Raw genomic sequence first — 18,456 nt, 5'->3', positions numbered from 1 at the left:
GCTGAGAATGTTAATAGAGAAGATGAGAATATTGACATAGAAGAGGATGAAGATCCCGGTGAAGAAGAGAATGAAGATGTGAATGATCACGAGAATATGAATTTAGATTCAGAGAATGCTGAATTTGCAGAGAATCAAAGGATTTTAGATATTTATGATCCTGGAAACTGGGGAAAAATTGAGTCTGGATTCAGAATTGTCATGGTTGAAAAAGGTCCTGCTGCAAGACACAATTGATTTTATTTTTCCAAAGCAGAAGGCTAGTGGTCGACACTTCTCTCATTCGTACTATATAAGAACTTTGAATAATGGGAAAAAGCAGGACATGCGTTGGCTCGTTTATTCAAAAACCTTAGATAAAATCTTCTGTTTTTGTTGTAAATTGTTCACCCGAGACCAAAATCATAGTCACATGGCAACTAAGGGATTCAATGATTGGAAAAACATTTTAGAAAGACTTAGACACCACGAGACTAGTCGTGAACATATCAAATGCATGAGCCTGTGGATGGAATTTAAATCGAGGCTGCAGAAAAACCAAACAATTGATAAGCATGTGCAACAAGAACTCTACAAAGAGAGGAATCATTGGAAATATGTGATGATTAGAATTTTTTCGTTAGTAAAAACACTTGCTAAACAAAATTTAGCATTTCGTGGGTCAAACAAAAAGTTAGGAGTAGATGGCAACGGAAATTTCTTGAGTTTCATTGATTCGATGGCTGAGTGGGATCCAGTAATGAGAGAACATGTTCGACGTTTTGAAGATGGAGAATCTCGCTATCATTATCTCAGCAATAGAATTCAGAATGAGTTGATAGCAATGATAGCTGGTGAGATCAAAGGTATGATCATAAAAAAGATTCAAAGCGCGAAATTTTTTTCTATCATTGTTGATTGTACTCCAGACATTAGTCACCATGAACAGATGACTCTTATTCTTCAGTGTGTTGATGTTTCAACAACTGTAGCTCAGATAGAAGAATTTTTTCTCAGATTCTTGATAGTTGATGATACATCTGGTGAAGGCCTTTTTCGTGAGATTCAGAAAGTGTTGGTTGCTCTTGATTTGAATATTGATGATGTGCGGGGACAAGGATATGATAATGGGTCCAATTTGAAGGGAAAACATAAAGGAGTACAAAAGAGATTCCTTGATGTTAATCCACGTGCATTTTATACACCATGTGGTTGTCACAGCCTTAATCTTGCACTTTGTGATATGGCAACGACTTCTGAAAAAGCCATTTCATTTTTTGGGATAATCCAGCGTATTTATTGTCTGTTTGCATCTTCAAATAAACGGTGGAAGATATTAGAAGATATGGTGGGAGGTTTGACAGTTAAGTCTCTATCGCAAACTCGGTGGGAGAGTAATGTTGAATGCGTTAAGGCAATAAGGTTTCAAGCTCCAAAAATAAGAGATGCTTTAATTTACATAGCAGAAACTTCTGATGATCCAAAAATACAGAGTGATGCTGAGTGTCTTGCGACAAGTGAAACCCATGGGATTGGAAATTATGAATTCTTTTTGTCTATGGTGATCTGGTATAAACTTCTATTTGCTGTTAACACTGTAAGTAAGAGTTTGCAGTCAGAAGACATGAATATTGAAGTGGCTGTTTCTCAGTTGAAAGGACTTGTTACTTTTTTAAAAAATTATAGAGAAACAGTATTTGAGAGTGCAAAATCAGATGTTAGGCAAATTGCAGAATCTATGATTGAAGCCATATTTCCTGAGAAAAGAAAACGTATCAGCAGAAGAAAATTTTTTTTTGACGAGGAATCAGAGACAGTTGACGAAACTGTGAATTTATCTTCTGAAGAGAGCTTTAGAATTTCTTATTTCCTCCAGGTCATGGATCAAGCTCTATTTTCTCTTGAGACAAGATTTGAGCAATTTCAGAAGTATGAACAGACATTTGGTTTCCTATTTGATTTGGAGAAATTGAAGTCAGCAAGTGATGATAGTTTGATGGCATCATGTACCAATCTTGAAGCCTCTTTAAAACATGGGAATCATTCAGATATTATTGGGGATGATTTGTTTTTTGAGCTAACAATTCTAAAAGACTCTTTGCCAAAAGACTTCAAGAGACCGGTTCAAGTGTTGAATTATTTGAAAGGAATGGAAGAGTGTTATCCAAACTCATGGATTGCTTATCAGATATTGCTGACGATTCCATTTTCAGTTGCATTGGCTGAAAGAAGTTTTTCAAAGTTGAAGTTGATAAAGTCTTATTTGCGATCAACTATGTCACAAGAAAGATTGGATGGCCTAGCTATCATATCTATAGAAAGAAAACTAATTAGGGACCTCGATTATGAGAGTTTGGTGAAAGAGTTTATTGAAAAAGAAGGAAGAAAGATTATAACTTAATTAGTTTTTTTAGATTAAAATTTTATTTTTGAATATTGTATATAATTTTAAATTATATTATATTTTTTTTTTGGTTAAAAACTTTTTTTTTTAATGAAAAAGGTCCATTTTTTTAGTTTGCTTTAAGTTTCTATAAACCTTCGCACGGCACTGCTACTATTTATCATAAATCACGTGGAATCATAAATTTTTTCGAAAACTAAAAATAGAATAAAATTCGTTATTCATGAAAAAAAAACAGACGGTAGCCCACCCACCTCGATGATATATATGCTTTAACAAGTGACTATCGATTTTATGAGTTTTTAAAAAAAAATTCACTATGCAGCAAAAATATCATTCTAACAAGAACATACCAAATTTTACGTTTTAAAATTATTTTGATGTAAATATTAGAGGAAAACAACAACAGATATATACATTAAAAAATATAAGTGGAAAACACCAATGAAAAGAAGCTGGAAACAACATACCAAAAACCATATCCCTGAGGCCTCAATTATTTATCAATGCCAAAAATATATATATATATATATATATATATATATATATATATATATATATATATGAGACAGGGTCCCCCACGGTCTATTTGGATCAAAGTTTATTTGGTCAAGTTCCCATCATTTCCTTTTTCCTGTTTAGTCAAACACATTGAGAAAACGATTACAACAATTGAAAACAACACAGCTCACTCTTTATAATGTTCATATTTTGCCATTAGTTTGTTTCACTTATTAAAAAGATAGCGTTCAACCTTCTACAAATTTCAAGACATCAGAGAATATAATTTTTGACTAAATATTATCCAAATTATATTTTTCCCTTCTATTTGAAACTAAGTTACAAACAACGTCTGTATCCAAAATGTGACGACAACTAATAAATATCGTAAGCACAATAGAGAATTTGAAAGAAAAAAATTATTGTCAAGAAATTTTACTTTTGTTCATACTCAAACTTCTAACTGTTTAAAGCAACATAAATTTTTATTCTTGTCAAAATCGTCCAAAATAAATTACACTGAAGTCATTCGCCATTTTTATTTTTAAATTATTTTCTTTATATTTCTGAGGTTACTAGCAACCGAAAACATGTGAACAATACTTAACGTTTGATCATCCAAGCTCTAGGCTAGTTTTTTTTATCCTTTGCGTGAGAAAATCTCCAAGCTACTCTTTGTATTCTTTTCTAGATGAAAATCCTTCCTCTATTCTGGTACTACAGTATTTATTTTTGTATTTCCTAATAATTTTGTTATTAGTTAGGGCGGATGTTTCAAATAAATAATAAAATATACCCAACTTTTTGCAGAGGTTAGTCTAGTTAATAGTTATGGTTCGATATACATATCCCGTTATATTGGCAAAAAAAATACTAAGGTAAGGCATTCATCTTCTCGAGGTCTCCTGGCAATGAAAATAAATTCTGAGGAATATTTGTTATGTCTATTCTTGTCGTCTAACGATATCTCTTACTACACATATGGATTCATATATGTAACAGAATAATGATTTGTTGGAAATATTTTGAATAAATAATTGATAATAAGGGGTCCATTCCTCAGCGTCAGCTTCCACTCAGAGGTACACGTCAAGGACAAACGATACCATCATTTCCAATCACTTACGTTTTTTTTTTTTTGTTAAAAATTCGAATCACTTACGTTACGTCCTGATTTCCACATTATTATTCTTCCCATTTTATTTGATATTTAATGATACAAATATAACGTAGTTATTTAATGAGTCCACTAATATTGTGTTAGTAATCTTCTACGATTTATGATTGAATAAGAAGGGATATAATATATATATATATATATATATATTAAAAGCTGCTAACAATGTTTTGACAAAGATTCCAACCAAATCCCACTCTTTCCTTAATCTATTGCGATTAAGTTAAACTCTCATTTTCATTACTAGTTTTATATTCATGTATATACATTCTCTAAAGTAAAACCCATATATTTCTCTTCATTCCATGCTGAATTAATATACTTATAAGAAAAAACCATTGATTTGGATCCGGTGGGTGTATCACTCCAAATCATATTAACCGTATTTAGGATAATTCTTAAGTATAATTATAACTAACTAAAATAGAATATCACTAAGCAAATATAAAACTAATAAAGATGGGGTCAGGATCTATTCCCTAACACGAGTTTAGTTAGTAGTATTCGCCTATTAATTTGTTTATGCATGAATTGATTCTAACCATACTTAAACACGTTTGAAGCGCAGATAATATAGAAAAATAACATGGGAATATATAAGTTTCTAAATAAATTTAATGGTATAATGGTAGTAACTGTACGATATAATATATAAATAGAAAGGTTCATATATATTCGTTCTTTCCGGTATTTTTGGTGGATAAATGCTTTGGCGCAGAGAATAAATATAATGAAATTAAAATAACAGAGAATAGGGAGCCCAATGAAGAGAAGATGTGTAATAATATGATTTATTATTAGAAAACAAAAGTATGAAAAAGCATGTTCTTCTTTTGAGAGATGGAAGTACAATTATTATGGGACACGAATAATCTGATTACTTCTTGTAAGAAATGTAGTCCCACGTCTTAATAATTTGATTTCAATCTTTTTGGAACAACATAATTTTGACCCCCACAAGTAATATTATATATACACTATAGCACTACTTCGGAATTCCTAATTTCCAATATATGGATATCCATATATAATAAGAGTTCTTGTGTTTTTTTTTTTTTTTAAAATCGGTTTATTTAACACTGATATAAGCGAATGGTTTTCAACAAACAAATTTGAAGCTTCCGATTTTTTTTTCAAAAGAAAATACGAACAAGGAATCTAAAAGAGAAGTGGATAAAACAAAAATAATTAAAGAGAGAGTCAAATGATAAAAGCGAGGCCGATATAAAGCTAAGTTTATGTTTCTCGCTTTTTTATTTAATTAATATTTAATTTATCAATATATGTCGTCACTTTCTCCATACGAAAAATTCTTTGAGATTAGCGTGAAGAAATCGAAAGCGTTAACTAGCAAATTCCGTGATTAAAATCTTACTATCTTTATTAGCTTGGTCCCATCAAAGCCCACTTGAAGCATTTTAGTTCAAAAGATTGTAACAATTTTTACGCCAATATAGAGAAAAGTTTTATTTTCTTGCTAACAAGCTCAATCATTAAGCATGCTTGATTTATATTTAGGCTGATGTGTTATAAGCTATGGATTATGGCGTACCATGCAACCCATACTTATACAGTAAAATCTTTATAAATTAATAATGTTGAGACCATGAAATTTTATTAATTTATCGTAATTATTAATTTATAGAGATAATCTGGTTTTCGCCTATAATCTTCTAAACATTTTTTTTGAATAATATTAAATTTAAGAATTTAAGAAAATATTTTATTAAAAATTATGATTAATAAACATAGTTATCATAATAAAAAAGTTTTTAATAGTATATTAATTTGTCTATTAAAAATATACATGTTTAAAATTTCAAAATTTATAAGAAACTATGGCTATTATCAAAAAGATGAAATTGAAGATAATATTACAATACATTTGTAAACAATTACGTGTAAGAAAATCAATTATCACATCAAAAAAATCTTCACAAATTTGAATGTATATCGAAAAACAAAAATAAGAGATAGAAATGTACTAAGTAAAAAGATAAACACCAATGAAATTTTAATTTTAAGTAAAAAAAATACATTAGTCATATTTTAGTATAGTATATTATATTTATTTGCATAAATTTGTATAATTATTAATTTATGTTTTTGTTGGGATCATATATTTACATAGGGATTTCAAAAAAAACTATTATTTTATTATCTTATCGAATTTGATTGAATTTTACATTGGTCTGATTTGGGACCGACAAAATTTATTATTTTATAGTGATTATTAATTTATAAAGTATTAATTTATAGAAATTTTACTGTATTCCCATTTCTTACATCGTAATATGTAGCATCAAGACACGGGCTCATACGATCTTTTTTGGTTTTTTTGAAACTCATACGATCTTAAATCGGCTTCGGTTCCTACAAACCAGTAAGAGTTATATTCAATTAATCAATTAGGTTTGTTTTTTTTGGTAGTTTCTTTTGTAGTCTAAAAGAATTTTTCTTGCCCGATCCCATTTCCTATATATATTGTTTTTGGTATGATCGTATCTTATTTTTCGTTACCGTTAGTATTTTTTTTTTCTTATGGTTTTTGCTGATTCATGAAATAATGTCATCGAATCATGAAGGGTCCTTATTTGGGTTGATATAACTTCGGCTTTGAATCGAGTTATTCAGGACAGAAAAAGTTCAAAGTATCAAAAATGTTGAAAGTAAAAATAATTTTAGTTTTGGTCCCAAAAAAAAAAATTAGTCTACAATTATATTGACATTGGTCATATATATAGTAACAAATAAACAAATAAAGAATCATGTTTAAATTGATTCGAATTAATATATTAGTTTCTTTCTGTTTGTGCGGTATGGAAAATTCATAAAACCGATCATTGTGAATAAATGATTTTATTATTGGTTAATTTGCTTAAATCCAGTTTTCAAAACCTACCCCTTATATTTGTAGTGGATTTGGTACTAAAAGACACTACTGAGAGACTGCAAGTGGTTCGGACGTACAAATGGCAATTAGTACTTTATGAAAGTTATAACTCATTGGTCCAATTATGTATGTTCTTAGACGAGTGTCCGTCTAGTCATTCTCCACTCCAAAATCTTAGTTACTTCTTGTCTTAAACCAACCTTGCCAATTTGGTTGTCTTTAATACGTAAATAACTTATATACTTTTCATGTATTTTTGTGGAAGTGGTTATTCACAATTACATTGTTGACACATATTAAAAGAAGAGATTAGTTTTTAATTAAAAAAAATGTCAAGATCATTAATGGTCAATCTCCTTTGACGACCAAAGACTGGTGGGGGACTCTCTTGATGTCAACAAAGGTAGAGTAGTCTTTGTTCATTGGCTGTTTCCATGGCTCTCCATCCATTTGCATAAACGCATCTTTCCATTCTCCTCCTCTTATCTCTAGCCGTATCGCCGCCGCCTGTAAGTAAAAAATAATAATTCTTCTTTGTTTTAGCTACCGCATATTAAGAATGCATTCTTATCTGAAAAGTAGAATTATATTTGAGGATTAAATCAAAACACTGACGGAAATATTGTCCATCCCTAGTTATGATGAGCTATATAGGTCAGTATATATGGACCGTATGGTCTATGTAGTTTTGAAATAGGCTAATATTTTAGACCTAAAGTGACTTGAGAGGCAAATCGACGGTTCATTGTTAACTATAAAGCAAAAATAGCATGTTTGATGGATCCGATCAGTCTCGGTTAAGGATGGAATGGTATTATAATGCTGTGCATGTGGCTGGTCCTGACCCTACGTTATTTCATAATCGAAAAAGTTGGTCCGGTTCTGATAGACCAGGTTTGGTGTACATCAAAAAGAAGTACCTGAGCAATGTGTTTGGCAGAGATGAGTTCGACCATAACGAAGGAAGCATGCCATCCTTGCTTTAACCCAAAGATCTCAAGAAGTCCATCATCGGCTTGGGCCTCCACAAAGCCTCTCTGTTACGTATTAGTCAAGAAATCGTCAATACGGTGAATAATGAAGAAGAAGAAGAAGAATGAAGTGAGAAGATATGGCTTTGTTTTACTTTTTCAAGATAATCTTGTTTGAGATTTCCCCAAGGGCTTCTTCCACTTCCATAACTATTTAGATTCAATGCAACAACTGCTCTTACACTGACCCAAAACCAACAAAAACACAAGTTTAATTAGAAACCCAATTGTTGTTAAAAAGTAAAAAATTGTTCATTTATCTCTGTTCTGTAGTTACCTTTTGGGAACTGGTACCTTGTCCCACTCAGATGAGTCTAGCTTTTTGATATGCAATGTCATTATGTTCTTGAGACCCCTAAAACACGAAAAGTACAAATCGGTTTAGACAACATTTTGATGTAGTAACATTTGTTGTTTTGGTGTTTATAAAGACCTTAAACCCGGGTCGTTTATGCAATGCGTCATGAACCAACCCTGAGAGCAACCGTAGCCCGAATATATAATCTGCAACAACAAAACATTAGATTTTTCTTTTCTTCTTAAAAATCAAACTCTCAAGAGATTTGGTATTTTTACCTTATTGGCAATAGGGCCATTCGCAAGGTAAGGCTTTTCATTGCGCAAATGGTGAAAACCGTAAGCCACTTGAGCATACATACCTATACTAAAGTAATTGTAGAAAACTCCTTCATAACCATTCGTTGATGGAGGCAACTCTCCCTCTATCTCCAAACTCTGCAACACACAAGATTAGTTAAACCATGATCCAAACACTAATTAATTACCACAAAGATCTTGTTTCTTTTTCTTTTTGGTATAAATGAAAATCAGACCTGGTCAATAGAACACTCTTTTGTGGTCTTTAGAGAATAAGGAGGATCCTCAATTTCACCAGAAGGCATTGTAATCAAAATATTCCAACTGCATCAATAATTTCAAACATATTAAGTAGAGCTCGAGAACAGATTGTTCGTATCATTTGATTTCTCAATACTAATTTCACCTATCTAGACGGCTTATTGGAGCAATACTTGCCCTATGAAGTGTTCGTTTTATCGCAGACTTCCACGCAAATGGGAAAGAACCGCCCTAAAACACCAATACAGCCCCACTAAGAACAGAGTTTCTCATAAGTTTAAGGATACAAACAAAGACAGTAAGATCTTTCTCTACCCATCCGAAGCTTCTAGAAAGATCGTTTCCGGTTCCAAGTGGCATTATAGCAACCGGAGGAACAGGTTGACGGTTATGTATATTGAGTTCACCGAGACATCCTAGAACCCAACCAACGGTTCCATCTCCACCTGCAACCTGTAATGAGTGATCAAACCAGTCGCAACATAAAATGATTTCCAAAAATCTACAAACTTTAAGATTCGATCAATCAACAAAACCAAAAAACAAATACCACAAGTCTCATCTTTTCACGAATCTCTTTAGCACAATCGTCTCCTTGTGCTGCTAATACCTCTAAGCAACCCAATCCATATCGAATAAACTCGTTAGGCTTCACTTCCGTTAGATCAAACACCTGCAAATTTCAGACTATAAGAAATTCAATTTCTTCCCTAAAGTGTGTGATTGAAATCGGAATGTGTACCTGTTCTTCGCTGATCAGATTTTGGAGGCGTTCTTTGATGAGAGGACCTTGACGGCCACCGCTTTTGGGATTAACGAAGACCATCATAGGAACTTCCGGCGTGTGATAGATGTCTAACGGTGGCGCTACGGTGGAGGAGGAGGAAGCGGCGGAGGAGTCGTCTTTACGGAGGATGCAGTCACGGATTGCGAGGCGGAGATATTTGGGAAGCATAACTCTTTGACGAAGCTCTGCTTTAGAGACCCTTATGCTTGCGAGATTCACCAATTGATAGACTTTCATCGCTCCAAACGAATCGAGTGACGAATGGCGTGGAATCATCCTCGCCGTCAATGAGTCTCCGATGGACGACGGTGAGTCCATCTCTCTTTATCTGAAGGAAAGACCCCAAAAAGATGGAAACTTTTTGATCTTCCTCTATTCAAAAAAATATGAAATTCGATGGCTTGTATAACAGGGCAGATTGGGATTTGTTGTTTTTTTTAATGTGTGTGTAGGTTTACAGACGATGAAAAAGATAAGAAGCTTGAATCTTTGATCAAGGAAGGTTAAAATCCGGAAAATCAAAAATTAGTTAGCGGAAGAAGAAGACAAGAATTGAAACAGATCGGAGAGGAAGAGAGGGAGAGATTTGTTCTGTTTGTTTTTGTTTTCGACCGTTTAGCATTTTTTCAGGATAATATATACCTTCCCCTTTCCCACCACCAAAGTTCGTTTCGGAATTGTTGTTTATATGGGCCCATAAAAATAAATCCATTGGGCTTAAATAAAGGCCCATGTATAAAGCCTGCAGATTTAATCTGCAATTGAAAGGAATGTCAATGGCGGATCTGCCACTGTCATCAGTCACCACCGAAGAAGACTAGACTCAACTCAACTGAAACACAAAGTTTGAAGCTTTTAAGGTGAGCTTCTCTTGTCTTCCTTGTCTACATTTGGCATTTTTATCGATTTGATCAAAGGTTAGGTTCTTAGGGTATTAGAAATTTGTAGCTATAGATGATACTGAATAGATCAGAACAATGCATAGTTTATCCAACAAACTGGTTTGCTACTGTTTCATGTGAAGTGGTGTTATTTTCCAATTAATCGATCTGGAAGTAAGAAAAGTTGATTCTTGGCCTAATCATCTGGTGTTTTAACTCTGTTCTAAAGAATTTATCTTTTAGAAAATGTTGATTGTGCGATGGTATTTCAGATGTCAGAAACAGAGTTTAAAGTGGTGCTAGAGACTTTCACATTCCCTGCTGATTCAGCTCCCTTCAAGAGTTGCCATGCCTCTACTATCGTTGAGGTTAAGACCACCACTAGTCTTCTTGCTTTGCCATTTACTAGTCTTAGTGATGGATTGGCCCCGAACTCAGCGGTTTCATACATATTTCTTGTGAAAAAGGTTGGTAAAGATCACTTTTTGACTGCGTATTTCGGAGGCACGTTTGAAGGAGCATCTGATGTCAAAATCTGGCTGCAGCATTTCAAGGTAGACACACTCTTTCAATCATTTGGAGTCTCGAAATCATAGTCTTGTGTAAAAATTTATTGGTTCTCAGGATGGTCAATGGCAATCACCGGTTATTGTCGATGAAGAGCTAGGAGTTCCAATGTGGAACCCTGTCTTGTTCAAGCTTCCATCTCAAGAGCTATTATTGTTCTACAAAATCGGTCAGGAGGTTCAGAAGTATGTCTCTTAATTTATCGGATAACCTATTGTTTGTTTCATTTTTCTTTGATCTGTCTGTTTTTTTCTTTTCCTTTTGACGAAAAGCTCAGATGGAGCGGTTGCATGAAACGGTCATATGATAAAGGTAGAACCTGGACTAATAGAGAACAGCTTCCTCCCGGGATTCTCGGACCCATTAAAAACAAGGTGCTTGTTGCATTGCATAGACTCCATTACTCGATAAAGATTAAACCTTTTTGTATTGCCTAGAGTTGTAGAGTTAGCTTCCTTCTTTGTTCTTCTACAGCCTATTTTGCTGGAAGATGGAACACTCCTTTGTGGATCGTCTGTTGAAAGTTGGAATTCTTGGGGAGCGTGGATGGAGGTTTTTGCTCAAACTTTTTTTGATTTGCTTCCTATACCATCCATCGAGTATGCTCCATATCGGTTTTATGATGAAATGTGTGTGTACAGGTAACTTCAGACGCTGGTCGATCATGGAAAAAACAAGGGCCAATCTACATTCAAGGGATGAGTCTTAGCGTGATCCAACCGGTTCCATACCAAACCGCAGCTGGGAAATTACGGGTTTTACTCAGATCATTCACCGGCATTGACAGAATCTGTATCTCAGAATCTTCTGATGGTGGTGAGAACTGGAGTTTTGCTACACCAACAGTTCTCCCAAACCCAAATTCAGGTTTCTTGAAACCGAAACAGAGTAGTCTTGGCTTTAAAAGCGCCATTTATTGATGAAAATATCGACAGGTATTGATGGAGTCAAGCTTAAGGATGGTAGGCTAGTGCTTACTTACAACACTGACTCAAGAGGTGTGCTCAAAGTAGGAGTTTCTTTAGACGACGGTGATTCTTGGACCGATGTTTTGACATTGGAGGAATCTCCGGGAATGGAGTTTTCGTACCCGGCGGTTATACAAGCCGATGACGGGAACGTCCACGTCACCTATACTTATAACAGGACACAGATTAAGGTATAACTAAGACAGTTAAATGTGATTAACAAAAAGAGGTTAATAAAGTTGGGTTTCTTTGATGTATTTATTCAATCACTTTTGAGTGGTCTCTATACGCAGCATGTTGTGCTCAAGACTGCGACAGATATCGATTCGAAGCCATACCGGAAACACGGTGAAGCAGGTGGGAGACACGTGGGCTTTGGTTTGTACGAACCATCATTAAGTTGATTAGCCATTTGGATCGAGTTTTTGTCTGAATTATGGATGTGGAGTGTGACATTATTCTTACGGAAGAGGAAAAATTGTTCTCTTTCTTGTCTTGTAAGTTATGGATTGATCGAGTCTTGAGTTTATAAATTTGCTACTAGTAGTTGTCTACTTGATGAATATTATTGAGGAAAATATTTTAATTTTTGGAAAATCCTATAAGTTAGATTTACTTGACGTATGTATTGTGGGTTTGATGGCGAAAGAGATTCTATCATTTATGGATTTATGCAAGACTTATTTAAATAATTGTAGACTATGGTCCAAATATAATAATTAAAGGAAATACTTCATTGTCGGTATAGTTGAGTTGTATTAAATTTGGTTGCGACTTAACCAAAAAGGCAAAATTGGGTGTGATTGATGGAATCCTTTAACTTTTTTTTATAAAAAAAATAGAAAATAATTTAAAAAATGAGAGACCATATCGATTTCCAATTTCCAAATTCAAAAATATCATTACTATAATTTATATGTCATCTAGCGTTCGCATCACGGATCTCTCTGTGAGCAGAGGATTGAGAACGTCATTAGCAAATGTGTTGTCCTTAAACTCTTACAAGGAATTGGTTAGCCTAATTAATCAATAATAATATAGGACTGTGTAGTATCAAGCTTGTGCCGTCTATACATGTAAGACAAAACTCTAACAAAATCAATCCAATCGAATTAATAAATTGATTTCTTTTATATAATCAATTTTTCTACAGTTATGGAGAATTCTGATTACCAAATTTATTTGTGAAACTCGATTATAACGTACATTTTTGTCATAATTTTCCGACAAATCAAATTGTGTAGAGATAGGTTTAGGTGTCTAACCACTTAAAACTCTTTGAACATATCTAATCCAATCGGATTCTTTGTCATTCGATTGATTTAGTATACCGTTTTTTGCAGTTTGTAAATTGATATATATATATATATATATATATATATTGGCATTATATATCCAAAACATGTTAGATTTAATTATTTAAAATATGTGCGTAAATCATGATGGTTTATAAACCGCCTTGCCGCAAATAGAATAGGAAAAATACCATGGCTTGTGTATAATATGACCTTTATAATTGATAGTTTAAAAGGTACGTGTCTAGACAAATTGAAAGGTATGTGTCTAGGTACACTGCAGATTATAACGGCAAACCTTTTTGTTCTTTTAATACACAACTTTGTTTGTTTTCATTCCTGCTAAACTTATAGTATAATTTTATGTATATTTGTGTGGTGTGTGTGAGTGTTTGAGATAAGTGTGTACTTTTATATATTATATAATGCATGTGCTGATGTGCCGCGTTGGGATAGTTGCAGAAATTCGTATACGATGTCATTAATCTTATGAGTTCACGAACAAAAGTAACGACCGACTTAAAAGTAATAAAAAAATCCTTTAAAAATAAATAATAATACACTGTTTGTAATACCGTAATAGTAATGTAGACAATACTGTAGAGAAATTAAATGGATGAATCTAATGTGTTACATGGCCGGCGGGAATTTCGGGAGGTGTATCTTTGATTGCTGATCAAAGCAACACTTTTTTTGTTTTTTTACTGATACATTCAAATATTCAATATTATTTGTACCGATGATAAGCCCACATATTGATGACTAAAAGAACAAAAGAAACTTACTCTCATTTTTGCATATTTGTTTACATATATATATATATATATTCAAAGTACAAACAAGTTCAATTATATATAACAATAATCCAAATTTCCAGACATGTTCCAACTCGATAAAATGGGAAACAAGTGTGCAATAGCCATGATGGGACCAATTATTTCTTAAAGTATTAGATACTTTTTGGTCAATGTACATATATATATATATATGCTAAATTGCTAATATCTTAATCTGTATAACTAGACATTGGACGATATATACATAGATAAAAGTCTCAAACTGTATATAGAGGAATTGAAATAAATTGGACGTTGAAGTTGAACAATAAAATCCCCATTATGCAGAGAGGAGTAGTGGAAAACAGTATATGATAATATCAATATGCATGGAGAAACAGACTTATAAATATAATCACGATCAAATATATACTTTTCATACAAAATATAGATTTTTGGCTTTATCTTTTGTTTATTTAATTTAAAGAAATTTAACTTTAAAAACTAAAATTCCAGATTATATTATAAATTTTAAATGAAACGTAGTAAACTAACCGTTTTGTAGATTATGCAGGTTGATGAAAAAAATTACGAGAGAGAATATATATCGTTCTATTATTTTAATTTTACTTCTTCGAGAGATCTAAAACATAAGTTTTATAATTTTCTTCCTCTGGATATTTTTTTTTTAACTCTACGATCTCTTAAATAATTTAATTTCTGTAAGGCCTTTATTAAATTGACAAAGAAATGTGCATAGATTTTTTGTGTGGTTGCGTGGGCTCTGAATAAATTATCACCTAAATTTTTGTTTCATGTAATGAATGTGCCTAAAGATAAGCATCAAGGAAGGCCATATGACCCAAACAAATCAAACACACACTTAGCATTTATTTCTTTTCTGTATTATTATTTATTCATTCACATTAATTTTCCAACCGATACACTATCCAGTATTAATGTATTATTATGAAAGACAAATGATTTAAAAAATCTACGTTAAATGCTTGTACTTTAATTAATGCATATGAAACCATACGCAGAGAAAAAAATGAAAAATGGGTTATATGGGTAATTAAATTGCATTATGAAGCCATTGAATTTTTATTAGCATTTTTTTAACAATGAAATAAACACGAGAATAATCAATGGTAAATACTCATGAAACATTACACGACAATGACAAATGAGTCAAAGCAAATTATAATAAAAATCTTGATATATAATTTTGTCCTGGTCGACTTCCTCTTCTTCTGTTTTCCTCCTATTTTTCATTCGCATGCGTAAGCAAAGTTCTGATCGACTTATTTTTTGCGAGTAACTATTGACCACGCAAAAAATGTATAATTCCAATAATGTATTTTAACTATATATACATATAATTCCAAAAAAAATAGCTAAAACAAAAGCAAACGATATATGGGTCCTTTAAAAATATGCACATTATCTTCTATTTTTAACTCGGTGTAGATGTGATCTGAAGTGTATGAATTTTTCAAAAAATAGTTATTACAAAAAGTGGTGAGCCTTTATATGACAATAGGAAAATATTACAAGTAGGGTTTTGTGGTGGACGGACATGTAAGTCTTCTATACTTCATGATGCGAAACAAACAAATTTTTTCGGATGATCTGTACTAAAGCTCATACATCTTTTTAGATTCGAACGAGTTTTTAATATTTTATCCATCCCAGTTACTACTATCATGTGACCAATCTTTAATCTAGATTTATAATTAATAATAAGCATGAAGAAAACAGTTATAGCTAGTTTAATCGATGGCTGCTTCCGTTGGATCCAAATTCGAAAAGAATTTTAAGATTGGACAAATATTTTACGATCAAATATTTTTTTGTTATTATTATAAAGAAAAGTGTAGTTAACAAGTAAAAAAATCTAGATACATTCGTTATATATTCTATTCTTTTGTAATTAAAGAAGCTTTTTATCTCTTGTGCGTCACTTGCATAACCGACGGGTTATCAACGCAATCTGTTTTTTTATCAGTGAAGACCGTTGATGACAATATGAGTTTAAGAATAATGGTTACCGCGGACTTCAATATTTGTATTTGTTAAAAAGTCGTATTACTAATTTCATATAACACAGCTAAATCTCCGTCTTATTGGTTGATCAAAGTAGTAAGAAGTCAATCATTTAGGAAGTATACATATGACTATAACAATACGGCATATTCGGAATTATGTTTTGATGGAATGTGAAGGTTTGAACATTATTTTATGATAAGTGACAAAAAAACAAAACACAAAATCAAATAGGTCAATGGAAGACACGCGTTATTATAATGTGAAAGGAAAGAAGCCAATAATCATCTTTTTGGCTTGATTTAGTATCGTTTTTTTATATATATCTCTAAGTAGCATAATAAGAGGAATTGAGGACTATCCCTTTCCCATTGTTTAAGCCAAGAAAAATTATGACCAAAAGAAAATTTGGCCTATTAAAGCGTAATATAATTCACTTTGTTTTTTTTCCAACTATATATAATAACCTGATAGGTGATAAGTATAAGAGTACAATACGCCGCATACGCATTAGTATCTACCTAAACAATACGCTGTTCACTACTCAGACCTGGATTATACAGCCCCAAATATCCGAATCTTCGGTGTGAATCGAATTGGACCATAATTATTTATTCAGCTAACTCATTATGAGCAGTATTTCGATTTTGTAACGTCCGGATATTGACTTGCTTGATAAACTACAATAATGAGAGAGAGAGAGAGAGAGAGAGAGAGAGAGAGAGAGGTGGGTGTAAAATTGAAAAGAACACTTTTGTTTTGTGTGATTAGTTGTGTTGGGTAAAAGCTTGACCTAGAAGATGACACGATGGTGCTCAAAATGTGTAAACACATTACACAAGTGCATGTGTAAGTAAAGCCGTTAAAATAATCATTATTTGTTACTTTGTTTTCCCTTGTCATCATATCATGCTCCATTCATCTATCATTTAGACTTTGTGAGAAAGTAAGAAAGTCTCTGAAAAGAAAATAAAAGTTTCATCTTTTTGATCAATCCATTTTCTCTTTTCTTCTCAATGCGCACCGACAACGTTTTTGACTTCAAAAACAAAAGTAGAACTCGTGTGTGAAAAGCAAGATTCTTTTTTCCTTTTCTTTTTCTTATTTTCTTTCTAGTATGAGGTTTATATGTTATATATGTATAAGTATATAATCATAATATCCAAATATTGTTTCCACAAGGATCATACATGTATATAACTCTTACAAAGTTATATACTGAGAACTTTAGAAAGTATTACTTAAATTTGTTTTCATTCTCGAGTTCAAAAAATATACACAAAAATTCCAAATTTCTCATTGTAAAACTAACTTATGCAACTTAAGTCGAACTTAACATGTTTCATGCAATAAAATATATGCACACGCATGGGAATTCCATAAAATATAAAACCTATTTTCAAAGATGTAGCCTGCATAATAGGTTTGTTTGACATTTTCTTGTTTAGAGAAATGGAATTGGAGACTAAAAGCCTTTTTCACATTGTAAAATTAATGAACCGAGAAAGATAAAGTAAACTTCAAAATTGATGCTAATAATGAGGAAAAAGGTGATTGTCGAAGAAGCAATATCACGCGTTGGCATTTGATATATCGTGGTTTTTATGGTTTTTAATTATGGTATAAGTCTTAATTATAGAGTCTTTTTAGTGTCTTTCGAGTCTTTTATAGTCTTTTCAGGTCATAGGTACATTTGGAGCTTAACTGGAAAATTTGAAGCACTTTGGAGTTTAATCAGGATCAAATTCATCAAGGATAGATTTTGTGCCTTAGTGTCGCTCGACACCATGGAGAGTGACGCTCGACACTTATCAGAAAAATAAGGAAAAGGCGATTTTGTTTCCTATTTGAAGAAGGAGTTGGGCCCAAACGTTTTCAAGGAAGCCCAAGACGTGTCTTAGAGATATGTATATATAGGGTTTTTATTCCCTTTTTACGACCCCTGAGATTTTCTTAGAGAGAACTTTTGTTTTTGAGAGTTTTGGGGAGACAAGTCTGAAACTCTGTTCCGAAGAGAGAAGATTTCGAACCCTGTTTATTAATCTATTATTTCTTTTCTGCAATATATTCATTCATGTTTATTGCTTCAATCTTCATGTCTGAGTAGTTTGCTTGTTAGGTTTAGGGTTCTCATAAAGGATCTTCTCTGGATGTTTAATTAATTGATTTAGTTAGGGTTCATAGTCTATTTAGTTCTTCACCATAGGTTGTTCTTAAAGCTAATTCTGGACTGGCCACCTAGAACTTAGATCTTAGGTTAATTGATTGACACGGAAGTGTAATTGAATAACTG

General features: G+C 32.5%; 2 protein-coding genes and 1 pseudogene across 3 annotated transcripts; 2 read left to right on the top strand and 1 right to left on the bottom strand.

Annotated features, from left to right (window-relative positions):
• Positions 1-1,858: 1,858 nt before the first annotated feature.
• On the top strand, positions 1,859-2,313 carry LOC112086834 (annotated as a pseudogene).
• A 4,989-nt stretch (positions 2,314-7,302) lies between these two features.
• On the bottom strand, positions 7,303-9,948 carry LOC18016454 (diacylglycerol kinase 4). Its single transcript, XM_006401116.1, has 11 exons — positions 9,586-9,948; positions 9,394-9,516; positions 9,159-9,296; positions 8,989-9,074; positions 8,819-8,906; positions 8,562-8,720; positions 8,419-8,489; positions 8,263-8,340; positions 8,081-8,168; positions 7,875-7,991; positions 7,303-7,461 (listed from the first exon to the last, which is right to left on the bottom strand). Exons 1-11 carry the CDS (start codon positions 9,946-9,948, stop codon positions 7,303-7,305), a joined length of 1,470 nt encoding a protein of 489 aa, XP_006401179.1.
• A 465-nt stretch (positions 9,949-10,413) lies between these two features.
• Positions 10,414-12,614, top strand: LOC18016453. 2 transcript variants are annotated; one of them, XM_024156534.1, is made up of 9 exons: positions 10,414-10,490; positions 10,784-10,879; positions 10,979-11,065; positions 11,136-11,263; positions 11,356-11,452; positions 11,553-11,630; positions 11,720-11,894; positions 12,014-12,237; positions 12,340-12,614. In XM_024156534.1, exons 2-9 carry the CDS (start codon positions 10,784-10,786, stop codon positions 12,448-12,450), a joined length of 996 nt encoding a protein of 331 aa, XP_024012302.1. In that variant the 5' UTR covers positions 10,414-10,490; the 3' UTR covers positions 12,451-12,614. The 2 variants fall into 2 exon arrangements, with proteins under 2 accessions (XP_024012302.1, XP_024012301.1); XM_024156533.1 differs by having other exon boundaries at positions 11,720-11,945.
• The last annotated feature ends 5,842 nt before the right edge of the window (positions 12,615-18,456 follow it).

This window comes from Eutrema salsugineum, unplaced genomic scaffold, assembly GCF_000478725.1.
Source record: "Eutrema salsugineum unplaced genomic scaffold, Eutsalg1_0 scaffold_2, whole genome shotgun sequence".
In the NCBI taxonomy this organism is placed as follows: domain Eukaryota; kingdom Viridiplantae; phylum Streptophyta; class Magnoliopsida; order Brassicales; family Brassicaceae; genus Eutrema; species Eutrema salsugineum.
The sequence above is the reverse complement of the archived record's forward strand: the minus strand, read 5'-3'. Positions and strand labels throughout refer to the sequence as shown.